The 15646-nt window shown below is 40.3% G+C and overlaps 2 protein-coding genes across 2 annotated transcripts in view; one reads left to right on the plus strand and one right to left on the minus strand.

The window, feature by feature from the left end:
• The window catches only part of vps13a (vacuolar protein sorting 13 homolog A), a 37149-nt gene extending 31060 nt beyond the window's left edge, over positions 1-6089 (plus strand). Inside the window, exons 69-76 of the mRNA XM_070834556.1 lie at positions 116-279; positions 462-507; positions 647-770; positions 978-1092; positions 3489-3574; positions 3928-4051; positions 4195-4269; positions 4789-6089. Of these exons, the coding sequence (XP_070690657.1) occupies positions 116-279; positions 462-507; positions 647-770; positions 978-1092; positions 3489-3574; positions 3928-4051; positions 4195-4269; positions 4789-4839 (785 nt within the window). The 3' untranslated portion in view covers positions 4840-6089. The remainder of the gene's footprint in view (positions 1-115; positions 280-461; positions 508-646; positions 771-977; positions 1093-3488; positions 3575-3927; positions 4052-4194; positions 4270-4788) is intronic.
• Positions 6090-6243: 154 nt separating this feature from the next.
• Positions 6244-14289, minus strand: gna14a (guanine nucleotide binding protein (G protein), alpha 14a). The gene is made up of 7 exons (XM_070833111.1): positions 14071-14289; positions 10113-10297; positions 9078-9232; positions 7800-7928; positions 7571-7700; positions 7330-7483; positions 6244-6825 (listed from the first exon to the last, which is right to left on the minus strand). The coding sequence occupies exons 1-7, from the start codon at positions 14189-14191 to the stop codon at positions 6635-6637; spliced, it is 1065 nt and encodes a 354-aa protein (XP_070689212.1). The 5' UTR covers positions 14192-14289; the 3' UTR covers positions 6244-6634.
• Positions 14290-15646: the final 1357 nt, after the last annotated feature.

A 15646-nucleotide genomic window follows, 5' to 3' on the forward strand; every position in this document is an offset into this window, starting at 1 on the left:
ATGTGCTCCATAAATTGTGTTGCTTTGCCAGATGAACAGAAGTGAAGGCAAGGGTAGAACAGAGAAGAACATAGTAACAGTTTCGTAACTGCAAAGACTCGTATCTGCCTTCCAGGGGGTATAGCAGGTGCGGCCTCCAGGATCACAGGCGCCATGGCAAAGGGTGTTGCTGCCATAACGATGGATGAGGAATACCAGCAAAAGAGACGAGAGGCTATGAACAAACAACCCAGTGGCCTAAGAGAGGGTCTGACCAGGGGTGGAAAAGGATTAGTGTCTGTACGTACTCAGAGTTGTGTTTGTCAGCGTAATACATACATTGGTTGTAGCTCCTATTTAATAATTTAACAGATGCAATAATGAAATAATAATGCAAATTTACCACTGGCCTGAAAGAGGATCTGCCACCAGGACTTCTGCCAAATGAATGAACTGCTGTTAATGTTGTGTTTTTCTCTCAGGGATTTGTTAGTGGGATCACAGGGATTGTCACCAAACCTATTAAAGGTATGTTGAATTAGACCTTCATGCATTTTTTTTTGTGATATCATTTGGCAGGTGCTGATGTGAAAATGTAATGTCCAAAATAATATCACACTATATATTGTATAATTGTGTGTCTAACTTGATGATGTGTTATTTTCAGGAGCCCAGAAGGAAGGTGCTGCAGGCTTTTTTAAAGGTGTTGGGAAAGGGCTGGTTGGTGCAGTAGCCAGACCTACAGGAGGCATTATTGACATGGCCAGCAGTACTTTCCAAGGGATCAAGAGGTATGTTCATTTCTGTGTGTCTTTATTCCCGTGGATGTGCTACAGTGTTCACGCTACATAAACCATTTAGTTCTATATACACATGTGAATGTTTGCTTGGCGCAGTCATACTGTAGGCCATCATTTCAGCAGTATACATGTCTGTTCTGTGTGTGCATGCATAAGGAAGCTGTGTCTCAAAATGCATTTGTCTTGTCTCGTCTTTAGGGCAGCAGAGGCCTCACAAGATGTTCAATCTCTGCGTCCTCCGCGCTTCATCCACGAGGACGGTGTCATCCGACCGTATAAGGAGAGGGAGGGCATCGGCAGTCAGATGCTCCAGGTAGGACAACAAATCTCTGCATCATCATTTCTCCATGGTCAGACCTGAGCAAAGAACAGTTGGCTATTACTCTTCATTTAACTGAGATGAAGATAACATTTTCTTTAATGCAACTGATTTTTTTGTTCTCAAGTTCTGTGACTTCACATTGAGTTAAGTGATGCATCTGTTATGCTCTCTAAATTGTTTGCTGGTGGAGTTTTGTGTTTCATGTGTGCGCAGCGTACATGCAGGCAAATGCACTCACACAGACATTAAGTTCTTCCAGGAAAACCTTTCTTAAACAGTCTGCTTTGTGTCAGTAGCATGGGTTTCTCGTATTAGTAGATTTTAATGTGGCCTCAAAGTGCTTCAGTTCTGCTTCATTCAACCAATGCACTTAAACTGTGGTTCCCTTTTTTGTGCTGACATTATCCAGCAGTTGGGCTTGATGGAGTGGGTTGATGTTTCAGCTTTCGAGTCTCAGGTCAGAGCTGCACTATTTGGCTTATAGTAAAGCTGCCACGTGTAGGATTTCCCCCACAGAGTGCAGATAGGTGACAGATTAAAGTGCCTTAGTAAGGTGTTGGGCCGCAGCGAGTCTCCAAAACAGCTGCAGTGCTCCTTTGTAAAGCTTTTTCACATCTCTGAATTCTATTGAAGGGATTTACTCAAACCTTCCAAAAGATAATCTCTCCTTTGCTGCTTTGACGATGGTGAGCTCTGCCAGTCCAAAATCTACCAGGGTGTTCACTCTGGTGGAGATCTGGTGACTGCGGAGGCCATCGAGCGTGATTCACATCATTTCATTCTCATCCAACCATTCAGTGACCTCTCACCTCTCGCCCTTTGCAAAGGCTCCTGCATTTCTCCGTTTTTTTTCCTTTAATTTGTCACCCCTCTGTCAACAGCTGTAGACTTAGGCTTGGTTTGCGTGTTGATGTATTTGTGACAGACAATTCCCCTTATGCCAAATTAGAACTAATCACAAGAATAACACAACTATAAATCACAGGGGATGCCACTTTTCATACTTAAGTTTTATATTTCTGTTCTAGCTAGTTAAATAGACATAAAAAACATTGTGGCTGAATTTAATTTACTTTGTACTTTGGGTGGGAAACTGTTGACAGTAAAGCAGATGGACAGAAGCAAATTTAATTCTATTAAGTCTAATTTAAGTGTAGACAAAAAGAACTAAATAAAAGCCATCTTTAGTTTCAGTAGTATTTCCCACATAAGATATTTAAATTACTACGTTAAGGTGTTGAGCTTCATCTAATTCAAAGGCATTTACAAAAGGCCTACAAAGTAAATGAGTAGCGCCAAGAGCTTGTTATACTTTGGTAGACTGTGTTAAATGAAGCAGCATTTTTACTTATGATAACCTGAAAACTTGAAAAACTACAAGAAGTAGTGGTGCTTTTAGAGATTTGAGGAACCAAGTTATAGTAACTTGAGTAAAAGAAAAGACCTAGCTGTGGCTGGTCATATTAAAATGAACATTTAATGTGACTTACACTCAAGTCATTACTGACCTCAGTCCACACATCACAGTGGCTCTCTGGGTAGAAACAGGCTTTGTTTCTCTCTGCTCTGACCTTGACTCTTCTCTCTTGTCATGTCCACAGAGGAGGTTGGCCTACAGTGAATGGCATAGAACTGGCTCAGAGGATGAGGGTGATGAGGAAAACAGCTAGAGGCTCAATGTGTCAGCTGTAGTGTAGCCTTGGTGTTTTGTCTGTAGTCTGTGTTGGAGTTTCTCTGCCTGCTGTCTGTTTGTCAGTTAAGAGCTGAAGTTTGTAAGATTTAAACCAACCAAAGAGAATTTAAGAACTTTGTGTCTATTCATTTAACATTTTTAGTCATTTATCAACGTGTTGTTTCTTTTCTTTATTTATTTTTTGTCTGTCTTTATCTTTCATTATTCTAATCCATCACTCTCACTTTTTACCTCACTCTTTTCTTTCATCATTTTCTCACAAGCCATGAAAGACACCTTTCTTCTCATTGATTAGATATTCTTTCATTGTCAAAAACACCCCCCCTCATAATCACAGACTTTGTATCTATTTCCTTTATTTGTTGTGTCATTCTGTCATTCACTGCCACCATTCACTGTCCTCTCGTGTCAATAAAATCTTCACATTTTAAACTTGTACCTGCCATTGTCTTTGTTTCATCCCACAACATTTTCCACTTTCACCAGATTCAAACTTTTTGCGCAGATACTCATGAACTCTTCTTGTAGGTAGCTGCTGGATTTTTACAGCATGTAGTCGTTTGAAAATGTTTCTGAATGCACTATTATCATGGAAAGTTAACATTGTGGTTTTCATCCTTGAGTTAAATTCAGACATCCTTTAGTCTTGCTTTTTATGTAGATGTTCACTTCCTTTTCTTCTCTTTCCTTTCAGAAAATTGAGAATGGACGTTTTGCCAAGTACAGGTACTTTGCTCATGCCAAGGTCAATGAGTCCGACTTCTTCATGATCACCAAGAGGTGAGACAGAAAACGTTTTAGCTGTTTTCTCATGTTAGTGGTGAAGTTACATTACAATGTGTTTTCCTTCAATGTTCACAACCACCCAAGAATACTTGAGTATAAGTATATCCCAAATCATCTTTACTGTAGATTTTAATCAGGTGCAAAGCTTATTGCAAGAAGCTTATGATACTCCACAGTGATCTGTGTCTGCTTACTGATGTATGAGTTTGTCTCATTCTGTCTGTTTGTCAGTCAGTTAGCGTAGCTACCTGCCAGTTTATCTCCATCCAGGGTGTTACAACACTTTACTGTATCTGTACTGTACCTGCTGACCCTTTTATACCCTTGTTATGTGCTTTCTTTTCCAGGGGAATATTTTTTGTGACTAAGGGCACATTTGGCCAGCTGACCTGTGAATGGCAGTATCTGTTTGAAGAGTTCACCAAGGAGCCAATGATTGTAGAGAGCCGCCGACTTCGCATTGAGGCCAAGGTACAAAGGCTGACGCTTCTAATCCAAATTAAAATCGGAAGCTACCTTTTAACACTTAGGAGACTAATGCTAAATCTATTACAGATTTCCACCTGTTATTTATCAGATTATTGCATTAAATATCCTTGACTTGTGTCCTGCAGGAGAGGGTAAAGTCCGTCTTCCATGCCAAGGAATTTGGAAAGATAATAAACTTCAAAACTCCTGAGATAGCCAAGGTAAGTTGACAATTTGATCCCTCTATTTCTATATCTATATATATCTATATATCTATATATATATCTATATATCTATATCTACAGTACAGGCCAAAAGTTTGGACACACCTTCTCATTCAATGCCTTTTTTCTTTATTTTCATGACTATTTACATTGTAGATTCTCACTGAAGGCATCAAAACTATGAATGAACACATGTGGAATTATGTACTTAACAAAAAAGTGTGAAATAACTGAAAACATGTCTTATATTCTAGTTTCTTCAAAGTAGCCACCCTTTGCTCTGATTACTGCTTTGCACACTCTATATATCTATATATATATAGAGAGAGAGATAGAGATATAGATATATAGATAGATCTATATAGATATACACTTTTTGTCGTTCATTTTTTTTAAAGAAATTGTTCTCTGCTGCTTATTTATAATCAAAATGAGCCCACTTGTTTTACTCAAACTTTCCTTTCCTTGTGTCACAGTAAATAATTGTACTAAAATTAGCTCCTTGTTTATTTTCAGTGGGTTCTTGCCAAATTGGAGGATGCGAGAGAGAATTTACCCAAATACTGACTCATCGAACAGGGCGGGAAAATGATAAAAAATAATAATTAAAAATAGAAAAAGAAAACACACACACACAAAGTATGTGTGTGTCAGTGCCTTTGTTCTTTACTGCATGCTACTTTTGTTTACCTCCATGTGTGAGTAGTGCTAAAAACACTCATGCTGTATGCTGACTGTTAGTGTGTGTTGGGGATGAAAGACTGAGTGACCAGTTTGTATGCGTGCATGCTTACATAAGTGCTACAAATGGACGGCTGACTCACATTCGTTTACCACAGGAGCTCAGAATGCGTCGAACCAAACTTCGCCTCACTTTCTTCACTCTGATTGCACATAATTGATTTTAATGATTCTTTTTATAGACAGTAACGCTAAATCTTGAGTTTTCGAACACATCTCATCACTGTCTGCTTGGGGTTTCAATACTGGTGAAATCAGGGGATTTCCAACTTCCCAGACCTTTACTTTGGCACAGTTCTGTTTGCCATGCTCAATCAAACACACTTTGAGTCAATGATCTCATTTGGTTTCAGTTTTATTGAACATGTCTCAAGTTGAGTTCTGCTGTAGAAGCTACTCTGTTACAGAGCAACAGCCAGTAGGAGACATGGTAAAAAAAACAGCATAACAGTGAGAAACACTGAGGCCAAATCAACCATAATGTAGCACATTTAATGTTGTACACTGTTAACGTCACTGGATTATATAAAAGGGAAACTAATTTTAATTGTATGGCTTTATAACATTATTCAAAATGTGTCTTTCAAACCTTTGTTTTCATTTCCTCTTACTCTATTTTGCCTCTTTGTATAAATTTCTGCGAGACTGTTCAGTGTGTGATTTAGACGCATGCTATTTTTATACTGTACTTACACGTATCAATCTGCTGTATATTGATCTGATATAGTATCATATCTGTATATATCCATCCTCACACAATAGTCTGTATTATGGTGTTACAGATTGTAATTTTGTGATTTTTATGTTTTTATACCACACATATGCAATGCCAACTATGTTGATGATTTATGCAGAGAAAAGTATATTTAACATAAAAGGATGCTAATTATTATGAGCTGCTGCTAACTGACATATTTTAAAGGTTTGCTTTTGGTTTGGGGTGCATCGCAGTTTAATACAACTGAACATTTCTGTTGCCATTAATGTTTGTCATTTATAATGTTGGGTAACGAAATGTTCACTGCAGTGGCTTAATTTTTTTTTCCCCCACTGTTTTCAAAAAATAAAATAAGTGTTTCAAATTTCAGTGTTGTCTCCATTTATTTCTTGTACCCAGAACACACAAATTGCACTCTTCATGAAGTAACTAGAACTGTTTATTAGAAATTACCATAAATATAATTTCCATTTCTCCAAAAAGCTTTACAGTTGTTTTTACATTTTCACGTCTACTTAAAAGTATAATTTTCTTACAGTACATCTCTATAAAGGCTGGAATAGAAACTACGAAGTACATAAAATACACAATACACAGAAAATGCATTTCAGACACACACAGAAACCTACAGGATCAGTAGTTTGGACACCACTCTTACATGTTCATATTCTCTTTGTCTCTTTGTTTCCAAGCACTAAACATGTAAAATGAAAATATTTAAATCTTTGGGTTGAAGACACCGAGAATCTTTTGATACAGTGATTCTGTAATTGGGGAGCAACTATGTAAAATCCAATTGGTCTCTGTTTAGACAGCCAAGAAAAAAAGCACTAAAGTTTTGTTTTATGCAAATCTCGTATCCTTCTACCCTCTTGTATCCCTTTGTCTCCTCTCCTGTCCTCCTTACACCAGGTTGAAGTCCTTCAGGTTGTGTCTGAGGATGGTGTCTTTGACGGCCACAAAGACAAAGCGGATGTTTTCTGTGTCTGTGGCGCAGGTAAAGTGAGGGTACAGCGTCTTGTCCTTCTCCGGGTTTTGTTCTTGGTACATTTTCAGGATGAATTCTTGAGCTGCTGTTTTGTCCTGCTGAGGTCCTGCAATTCACGGTTGGTTTTATTTCAACGTGTTTTCAGTAAATTCAACATCAAAATAATTAGTTTTTTTGTGCTTGAGGAAAAAAAAGAGTCAAATACTGCAGCCGTCCTGTGATAAATCGTCCCATCGTGAAGGTTGTAATGTTCAGGTTTTGTTGGAACTGTTTTAGAGGCTTTTTTTGGACAGAGAGGGGATTCTGTTATTTAGCCTACCCTCATTGACATAATTGGGGTGGACAAAATAACAGAAACATCTTTCAGCGTGCACGACTACATTCATATAGATACAATATATGACTTTTTTCTGTTAACTTAATTGAGGTCTTAAATTTACAAATCCCATTTCTTTTCCCAATATTGGACCTGAGACACACACAAATCTGATTCTCCAAACCCAAACTTTCTGTCCTTTTGTACCCAAATGAAAAAACAATCTCACCAGCATAAATCACCTAATGTGACTTATGGCTACATCTGACTTGAAGTTGATTGAAACAAACTAACCTGTGAATTCAGGGAAGTAGGTGGCTATGTGAGAGTACATGATCTTCTCCTGGAGGATGTCCGTCTTGTTGAGGAAAAGTATGACAGAGGAGCGCTGGAACCAGGGATAGGTTATGATGGTTTTGAAGAGGGCCTTACTCTCCTCCATGCGGTTCTGAAATAAAATTGCATCATAGACAGAGGCGACATTAACGACACATTTTAAGGGATCAAAGTCTGACAAGTTCTGCCGAATCCTCACCTCGTTGTCGCACTCAGCCAGGACCTGGTCGTACTCACTGAGTGCCACCAGGAAGATGATGGAGGTGACGTTCTCAAAGCAGTGGATCCACTTCCTTCTCTCTGACCTCTGACCGCCCACGTCCACCATCCTGCCATAACAGCCAATCCCACAGAAAAATTACCATGTGGCCAGCTCCAAAGCAGCATACTTAAACCATTGAGTATTATATTGGAACTTTATATCCCACCTGAAGATGACATTCTCCATGTCAAAGGGGTATTCAATGATGCCTGTGGTTGGCACTCGGACTCTGAGGATGTCCTGCAGGTCAGGTACATAAGAGGGTTGTGCGATTCGATCTAGCTCGCTGAGATAGCTGAAAAAAGGAGTAGAAAATAAGCACAAGGAGAGGAAATATAAAGGAAATAACAGAAATTTGTGGTTGGTTAGAGCAACTACAAGCCACACTGACTAATATGAGAAACCTCATTTATTTCACTATAAAAGGAAGTGATGTGAAGTCAAGTGATTACAAGAGTAACCGTTTGTGAGTGTGACACAAAAGGGAAGTTAAAACCATTAGGACAGAGTTTTGCTGCAGCAGAGAAGTACAGTACAGTACTATCAATCAATCAATCAATCAATCAATTCACCTTTATTGATCCCCCAAGGGGGGAAATTCCATTTTTACAGTGGTGGGGAAAGTGGGGGGAGAAAAAACAAGAGGAGAGAGAGGGGAGGAGAAAAAAACATGCGACACCAGACTGTACTCATGTGGAGTGCAGTGTGGGACCGGTAAAAAAACCTCAGCACATATTTTTGCACATCACATGACAATAACAACATGGCAACAGGGGATGGGAAAAGGGGAGTAGAGAATTCCAGCACCGCAGGAGGCAGGTCACTGGCTACAGCCCCGTGCAGGCGAGCCCTTGGACCACGCCCCTCGTACTGGAGGGGTGGAAGCTGGCGAGGGCGTTGGATATAGGGCAGGAGTAAGTCCCGATGTGTTTGCCCATCAGTTCCCAAAACCCGCCTCAGTTCATTCGCGGTCGTCGGCGATAACATGGCGGTTGCCATGGAGACGTCCCTGGTCCGGTTCCAGATAAGCCAACAAACACCAGGTGGATGGGGGAGGGATGGGGAAGAGCGTCTCAGCTGCAGTGCACTCAGAGGGGAGATTGTTCAGACAGTGACCTTGGCCAAGGCCACTGCTTAGGGAGGCCAATTCAGATTAGATGATTTGGGTTAGAGCGAGACAGCCATATTCAATAGACTTGGCTTACTCTATTGTCATTGTATAGCCTTACAATAAGCACTTAACAAATAATAAATTCATTTAGACTGTGTGTGACAGGTGCTGACTGACCTGCTTACTATCTTTAGACCTCCTTCTGTGGTGTTGAGGCATTGCCTTGCATTATAATGTAAGGTGTTCCTGTTATTTTGTCTATCTGTGGTAACTATAAGGCAGAGCTGAAGAGAGGAGAATCTCCGAGTGCACATTATTGTGTCTAACGCTCACTATTTGGTGGAGTCGGACAGCTGGTATTCCCTGCGTCGGTCGTAGCATTCCTGTATTCCTGCATCATTCCACAGACTCCTGACAGCAACCACGAGGCTCTGATCTAACTCCTCCACCTTATCCACCTCTACCTCCAGGATCGAGTTTGCTTGGCTCTATGGACACACAGACAGACAGTTAATTACAATTTCCCTTTCTTCGTGGAAACAGATCCAAGAGAGAATGAAAGCAGGAAACATGTTTTTTGGATTTTTTCATTTTGATGTAAGTCACTTGTAACACGCACACCACTCATCCATCCTTGCATGCACATTACATTTATACCCTGGTGTGTTAAAAGAATATAGTAAATCAAATTTAAAAAAGACAAAGTTAAGGACATGTAAATATGTCTGTCTCTGTCCAGGAGCCTGCTTTTGATAAATAGTAATAATTTGCTTTTAATGATCTACAAGAAACCATACGAGGTTTTACAAGTTTTAGACTATAAACTACAACTCATATATATTTCATCCCTGCTCAGTGGAGCTTTAATGCAAAAGGAATTTAAAGTGTACATGATTTGTGCTAAAGCCTGAACTCTGTGATTTTGGGTATGTTTTATTTATAACATAAATAAATATCACATAGAGACAAGCTAAGAAACAGTTAAAACAGTATCTCGTTAATGTCAGTAGACCATTAAACACACGTATGTTTAAGACTAAAAACTATTAGCATTTTTAGTGATTTACAAGACTTTCAATACAAAAAGGCAGTTAGAATGAAATCACCATGAAAATTACATGTAAAATTATTTCTTAGATTTCTATTCTGTATTTGTGTTTCTACAATGCAGAACTATTCTAAAATAGCTTTTTGAATGATTAGCACTGAAGATTGTGATGTGATTGTGTCATTTTTCTTGTATTTTGGATTCCCGGCAGCTTTATGCTTTGGGGTGAGGACGATTTAAAGACTAAACAAAGATAAAAAAAAAATGAAGGCATAGAAAGTTGGCAAAAATCTGCCAAATAAACAAGGAGCAGCCTGTACCTGGTTCTGGGGATCAGAGAAAGAGATACTCAGTGCCTCCGTGGCCCGGATCATGGCCTGCATGGACGTGTAGATGTTCTGGTAGACCAGTTTGGCGTAGCTCCTCTTGTCCTCGTCTGTATATCCTCCTCCATGGATAATCCTCATCTGTTTGATGAAGGTACTCTTTCCACTCTCTCCAGTACCTGGTGGATACAATGAGAGTTAAATCCAACAATATTCTTTTATATATGCCTTACTTTCCGTATAATTATTATTATATAATAACATCCTAACACGTTACAAATAATGTTCAAGGGATGTTTCTGCTGGATGTGGAGGAGACAGGAGGACTGGAGGGAGCTGATCAATGTGATGACGTTGACTTATGTTTGTAAGCACTAGTACCCCAGCACTTAAACTTTAAGTAAGCTACATTTGCTGCTAATACTTTTGTAAATTTAAGTACTTAGTATGCAGGCAGATTGATTGATGATTAGAGTATTATTATTGAAATATTAATGTGTGTTTTATTAAATGTTAATGTGGTGCAGGTTGAGAAAGAGCAAATGTATGTCTACACTGCTGAGTGGTGCAATAGATCATATTTCATAAATTGTATTGATTTCTATGTATAATCTGGTTGATCTAATCTAACGCTATATACAAACATGAGCTGACAGTTCCCAAACTGCTCTACTGAAACACAGCTTGTTACTAAGAGTCCAGTTGTCTCTGTCTGTCACACAACACACACTCCTAAATTCTCATTCAGACCAGATTTGTTTAACAAATTCGTGTTTGTTAATGGACCTAAATATTGGAGGTTGCTGTGTTGCTGTGTGTGGGTGTTCGTGTGTGTTTGTGTGTGTGTTTGTGTGTGTGTGTGTGAGAGAGAGTTTTATGATGTGTGAGTGGTGGCAGCAGTTTTCTGGTTTCCTGGATAGTTTGCATGGCATCATGAATACTTGAGTCTTTACATCTTAGCAAACAAGGCTTAGACAAATCATCTGCATTTGAATGCACCTTGTTTACAAGTCAAGTTTCTTGGAGAGGGTGGTGGGGGGTGAGAGGGTTGGTGTTGGGTAAGACTCTGGAGGCAAATCATGAGCTTGCACATCTGTTGTGTTTTAACTTTAACTTATCTGCTCATTTACTTGACCACAAACACAACCTCACAGCTACACACACTTCCTCATTGGGGGAGCACAGTGACGTGACATCTGTGTGAATGAATGTGGCACAGATGGGAACTACTGTAACCTGTCACACTCCACCCTCTTACCTTCTTTTTTTTTTTGCAACTGAAGCTAACATTGCTCGTGAAGGTTTGTAGGAAAATGTAGGGTGTAAAGGATGCTACTTAACTTCAACAAATTGATTTTTTTATATACATCAATGTTGCTAGTAAAGTACGGACATCTACGATCCACCAGGTGCTTGAGGTGGTTTCAAAATAATGACCTGGTAAAATGTGTTATTAATGCTGACTGCTTTTCAGCTGTTTCATTAAATCACTTCTCAGGCAAAATAAAAACTGCAAAAATACAAAACAGTTTCATGATAATAACACCAAAAGTGGTGCAGTTGCAAACAAAAATGTATCTTCTTTTGTGAAGAGCATCCTTTCACAAATAATAATCCAGTTTATTTTTGTTTCCACGTTTGGTACTCCTGTGATACTAAAATCCATAATCAACTTACCCTGTTTTCCTCTTCATGAACAAGTGATAATATTCAATATTAGTGCTATATGTATTTATAGTGTCTGTCTACATGGTTGATGGTCTTTGAAAAAGGCTTGTTTCCTGCTTTCTTTCATGTTTTTATGCTCTCACTGTGTTTTATTCATGTTTTTCTGTACTGCTTAGACCAGTGTTGACATTTATACAGTATGTTGTCTCGCAGATTTTCAACTGAACTGAATGGACAGAGGAGGCAGAATGTGTACCTGCTGATCTTTCATCCTGCTTTACTCCCACTCGTCCCCTCTGGGGGGCTGACTGTGACCGTCCTAATGAAATCTACTGAGAGTTCTGAGCCACTCTGATCAGGTACATAAATGTCAATGTTAAAGTATTTCCCAGATTTTGAAGATTGGTAATCTGTTTACCTTTTTCCTGACCACCAGACAGCTAAGCCTCTGTTCAGCCTGCTGCCTTCTGTATTTTTTAATTGCTCAGAACTTCCAAGCAGCTCTTACAGTGACTCTGTGAAGCAGCTTACACTGTACAAGAATCGACATAATGCTGAATGTTAAAAGTCCCACATTCTGCTCATTGTCATGTTCATACTTGTATTTGAGGGCCCTACTAGAACAGGTTTACATGGGTTATGTTCAAAAAACACATTATTTTTCTCAATACCAGATGTTTTTTGTTCCGTTTTAAAAGAACTGAACAATTTGCGTGTTTTATTCTCGCCTTCAATATCTACGTGTTTCTGGGAGCTGGTGTTAGTGAGGAAAAAACATGGTGGACACTGACTTGGATTCACAAGGTTTTCAGTGGGCAGGGACCGCCGGCCTGCTGAAGGGCTGGAGGAGGTCACATGTTCAACAGCTTTTTCACATACAATTACTGAAGACTGGAGCAGAAACAGAGAGAGGGTGGTTTGGGAGTCTTTAGACACACCAGGAACACATATTAACGTTGACATTAAAAAGTGAATTTTGCATAATATGGGACCTTTAATGTCTTCCACCTTTTCTATTCACCGTACGGTGAGTTTTTGCTGTTGTGGGCGGCAACGTTTGAGAGCAGTGGAGGCAAACCTACAGCTCATATCCTGGCAGGACTTGATTTGCATCTTGTTTGCATGAGGCGCACCCGCAGCAGCTAGTTATGGCTTTCAAACACACCACTGAAAGGCCTTGACAGTGGCTCCAGTCCCTGAAGTGCTCCCACACTGCTACAGTAAAATGGGCCGTGTCCAGAGCACGGATGCTGGTTTCAATGCAAGGTGGCAACATCTTGTTTCCACATTTACTGGATCGGTGTTCCAAAAGCTACACAAGTGGACAATATTGTAGTGCTGAAAAAAAAAAAAACCCATCAGCCTTTTCTCAGCCTGCATCAGACCTGCTGAAGTGTCCTTGAGCAGGAAGTGAGCAGTGTACGCATCTCCTTCAAAGGCCACTGACACTCTCCATCAATAGCACTGATCACTGACACCTGGACATCATACTCATATTTCCCCCTGACTATTTTTTCTCTACCCCTTGTTCTTCTTAGGCTCAGACGAGGCTGGAGTTCACTTCACTGCCCACATTTCCCCAGTCCACCATGGAGCAAACACAGAAATCCTCCTGGATTAATGTGCAGGAGTCAGAGCGAGTTTCGGTTTCTGTGTACTGAACATTTTGACCAACATCAATAAACACGTCTTAAACGGTCAAATCTCCCTGTTTTCACTGACTGTATTCAGTATTTCTGTGCCAGGCGGGAACTACATGACTCAAAGTTGGAAAAACTCATGCGTAAACTCAAAGGTGGGACGATGGCGCGAGATAGGAAATGTAGTTAGATACAGTTAGATATGACACAAGACCTCCTCACGACATTCACGACTGGATGCACCTATACCACCTACACCCAACCCATCAGACATCCTTAATATAAGGCACGGATAAAGCTGCGGTGATACCTGCTTGTCCAGGTGTAGTCAGGAGCCACCGAAGTAATGGGAAATTAAAAAACTTCTTTGCCACAGGAAATCAAACTCCAACTCCAAAAGTATCTACGTAAAAATACCGATTATTCCGCCAAAGGCACATTTTTTAGGGGTTTGAAGCATAATTTTATAGCATTTTCGCCGGATACGCACGGGAAAGATATGGATGAGGGGTGCGCGCCAAGAGATTCATCTAATCTCTTCATGATCTATAATTTACTGAGGGCTGCTAGGCATGTGTGACAGAGACTCAAGCCAACCTGCGTCTGTGCAGACTCAGTTACCCTCCAGGCTCAGTGATGCTCACCTAACAGCAGCAGCTTCAGCTCCCTGCGAGAGTCCTTCTTGTCTCTCCGCAGCTGCTTCTCGATCTCCTCGTTGATCCTCTGGTTCTCTCTCTCTTCCGCCGACACACAGCATCCAGCCATCCTTCAGTCTCACCAGCTCGCTCTTCAATCGGCCCTCTGCTGTCAACGTGGAAACGCTGGAGGCCGGATGGAGATGTCCACGCTGCTGGGCCGAGTCAGCCTCTCCCCTTCTCCCCTCTCTCACTTCACTAATTCAGAGGGGAAAGCACAGGCGCAGGGCATCTCAAAAAGTGATTCCTGCTTCTTCCTCTTAAACCGAAATGAAAAAAAAGTTTATAGAGGAAGATAGATGAGGTGGTGGGACGGTTTTAAGGGGAAACTACAGAGTTGATATTTGGGACTAAAGCACTCTGGCCCTATTTGATAAGGTGCTGCGGTTGGTGTGAAGCTGGAGGACACTTTATCCAGCCCACTGGTGAGGGCGTGGCACCAGTTGCAAATAGAAAAGTATAAAATGGGATGTTGGCATCCACAGTCAGCAGACTGCGTTGTCTTTACCCCACAGTGGTCTGTGACATGGTGGTCTACATAATAAGAACTGGTGGAGGAGGAGGGCTGCTGTTAAAGAAAAAACACAACAAGAAAATAAGGAGCCACAGGCCTTAACGCGTACTCAAACTAATATGGTAATCAGCTGCAAGTAGCTTTCTTTGCAAGTTGTTATATATCAGACATGTATTGGAGGGGGGTGTTCAGGAGGGGAAGACAGCCTCCACAGTTTACACTTCAGGGAAACAGGGAAGTGATGAGTCCTGCCATGTCTCCCAATGGCCACCGGGGGTCAGGAAGGCCAGCTGTGAGGGAACCAGGTCTCCCTTGTGATGTTAAAGGAGGACAAAGGTTTCTGAGGAGAATGAAAGCTTTGGTTCACTTCAGCAGCAGTAATGGTACAGTCTGATATGTGACTGATATATTCATTAAGATAAAACACAGAGGACACTGAAGACAAAATAAATGGGAGAAAGAAATATCAAAAGACATTTCCTAAGAGATGGCACATTAAAAGGTGTAAATTGATAATGATAGTTGGTATTGGGTATAGTTAATATATAACCCTGACATAATAACCACAAACAGTCCTCTGGATTCTTTTCTATAATTTGCCTCCACTGCTCATTTTGAACAACTTTGTCAATATAGCGATTTTCGTCATGATTGCAAGAACAAGAACATTTACAAAAACAGAAAGACTGAGCATGTTATCATCAGCGGGAACAGATAATTAGAAAGATTTCACTTTTCTATTTAGTCAGTCAAAGAGGATTTGTCGCCTGCTGTTTTCAGTGTAATAGGATGAAGCTCTAGCAGGTTAAAGTGAGAATCAGGTTTATGACCATTTGTTTTCTTCCCTGCTAGTTTCAATGTGAACATCAGTCCTTCAAGGATATAAAAAGCAGTGAATTTAAGGAATGTGATGAATTTTCTGAGAGTTGTTGATTTACAACCCAAAATTGTCTAACATCTAAATAAACTTTATTTATAGTGCAGGAGTTTTAAACCGGAGTGCAAACAGAG

The sequence above is a fragment of the Pempheris klunzingeri genome, chromosome 7 (genome assembly GCF_042242105.1).
Source record: "Pempheris klunzingeri isolate RE-2024b chromosome 7, fPemKlu1.hap1, whole genome shotgun sequence".
NCBI classification, from domain to species: Eukaryota; Metazoa; Chordata; class Actinopteri; order Acropomatiformes; family Pempheridae; genus Pempheris; species Pempheris klunzingeri.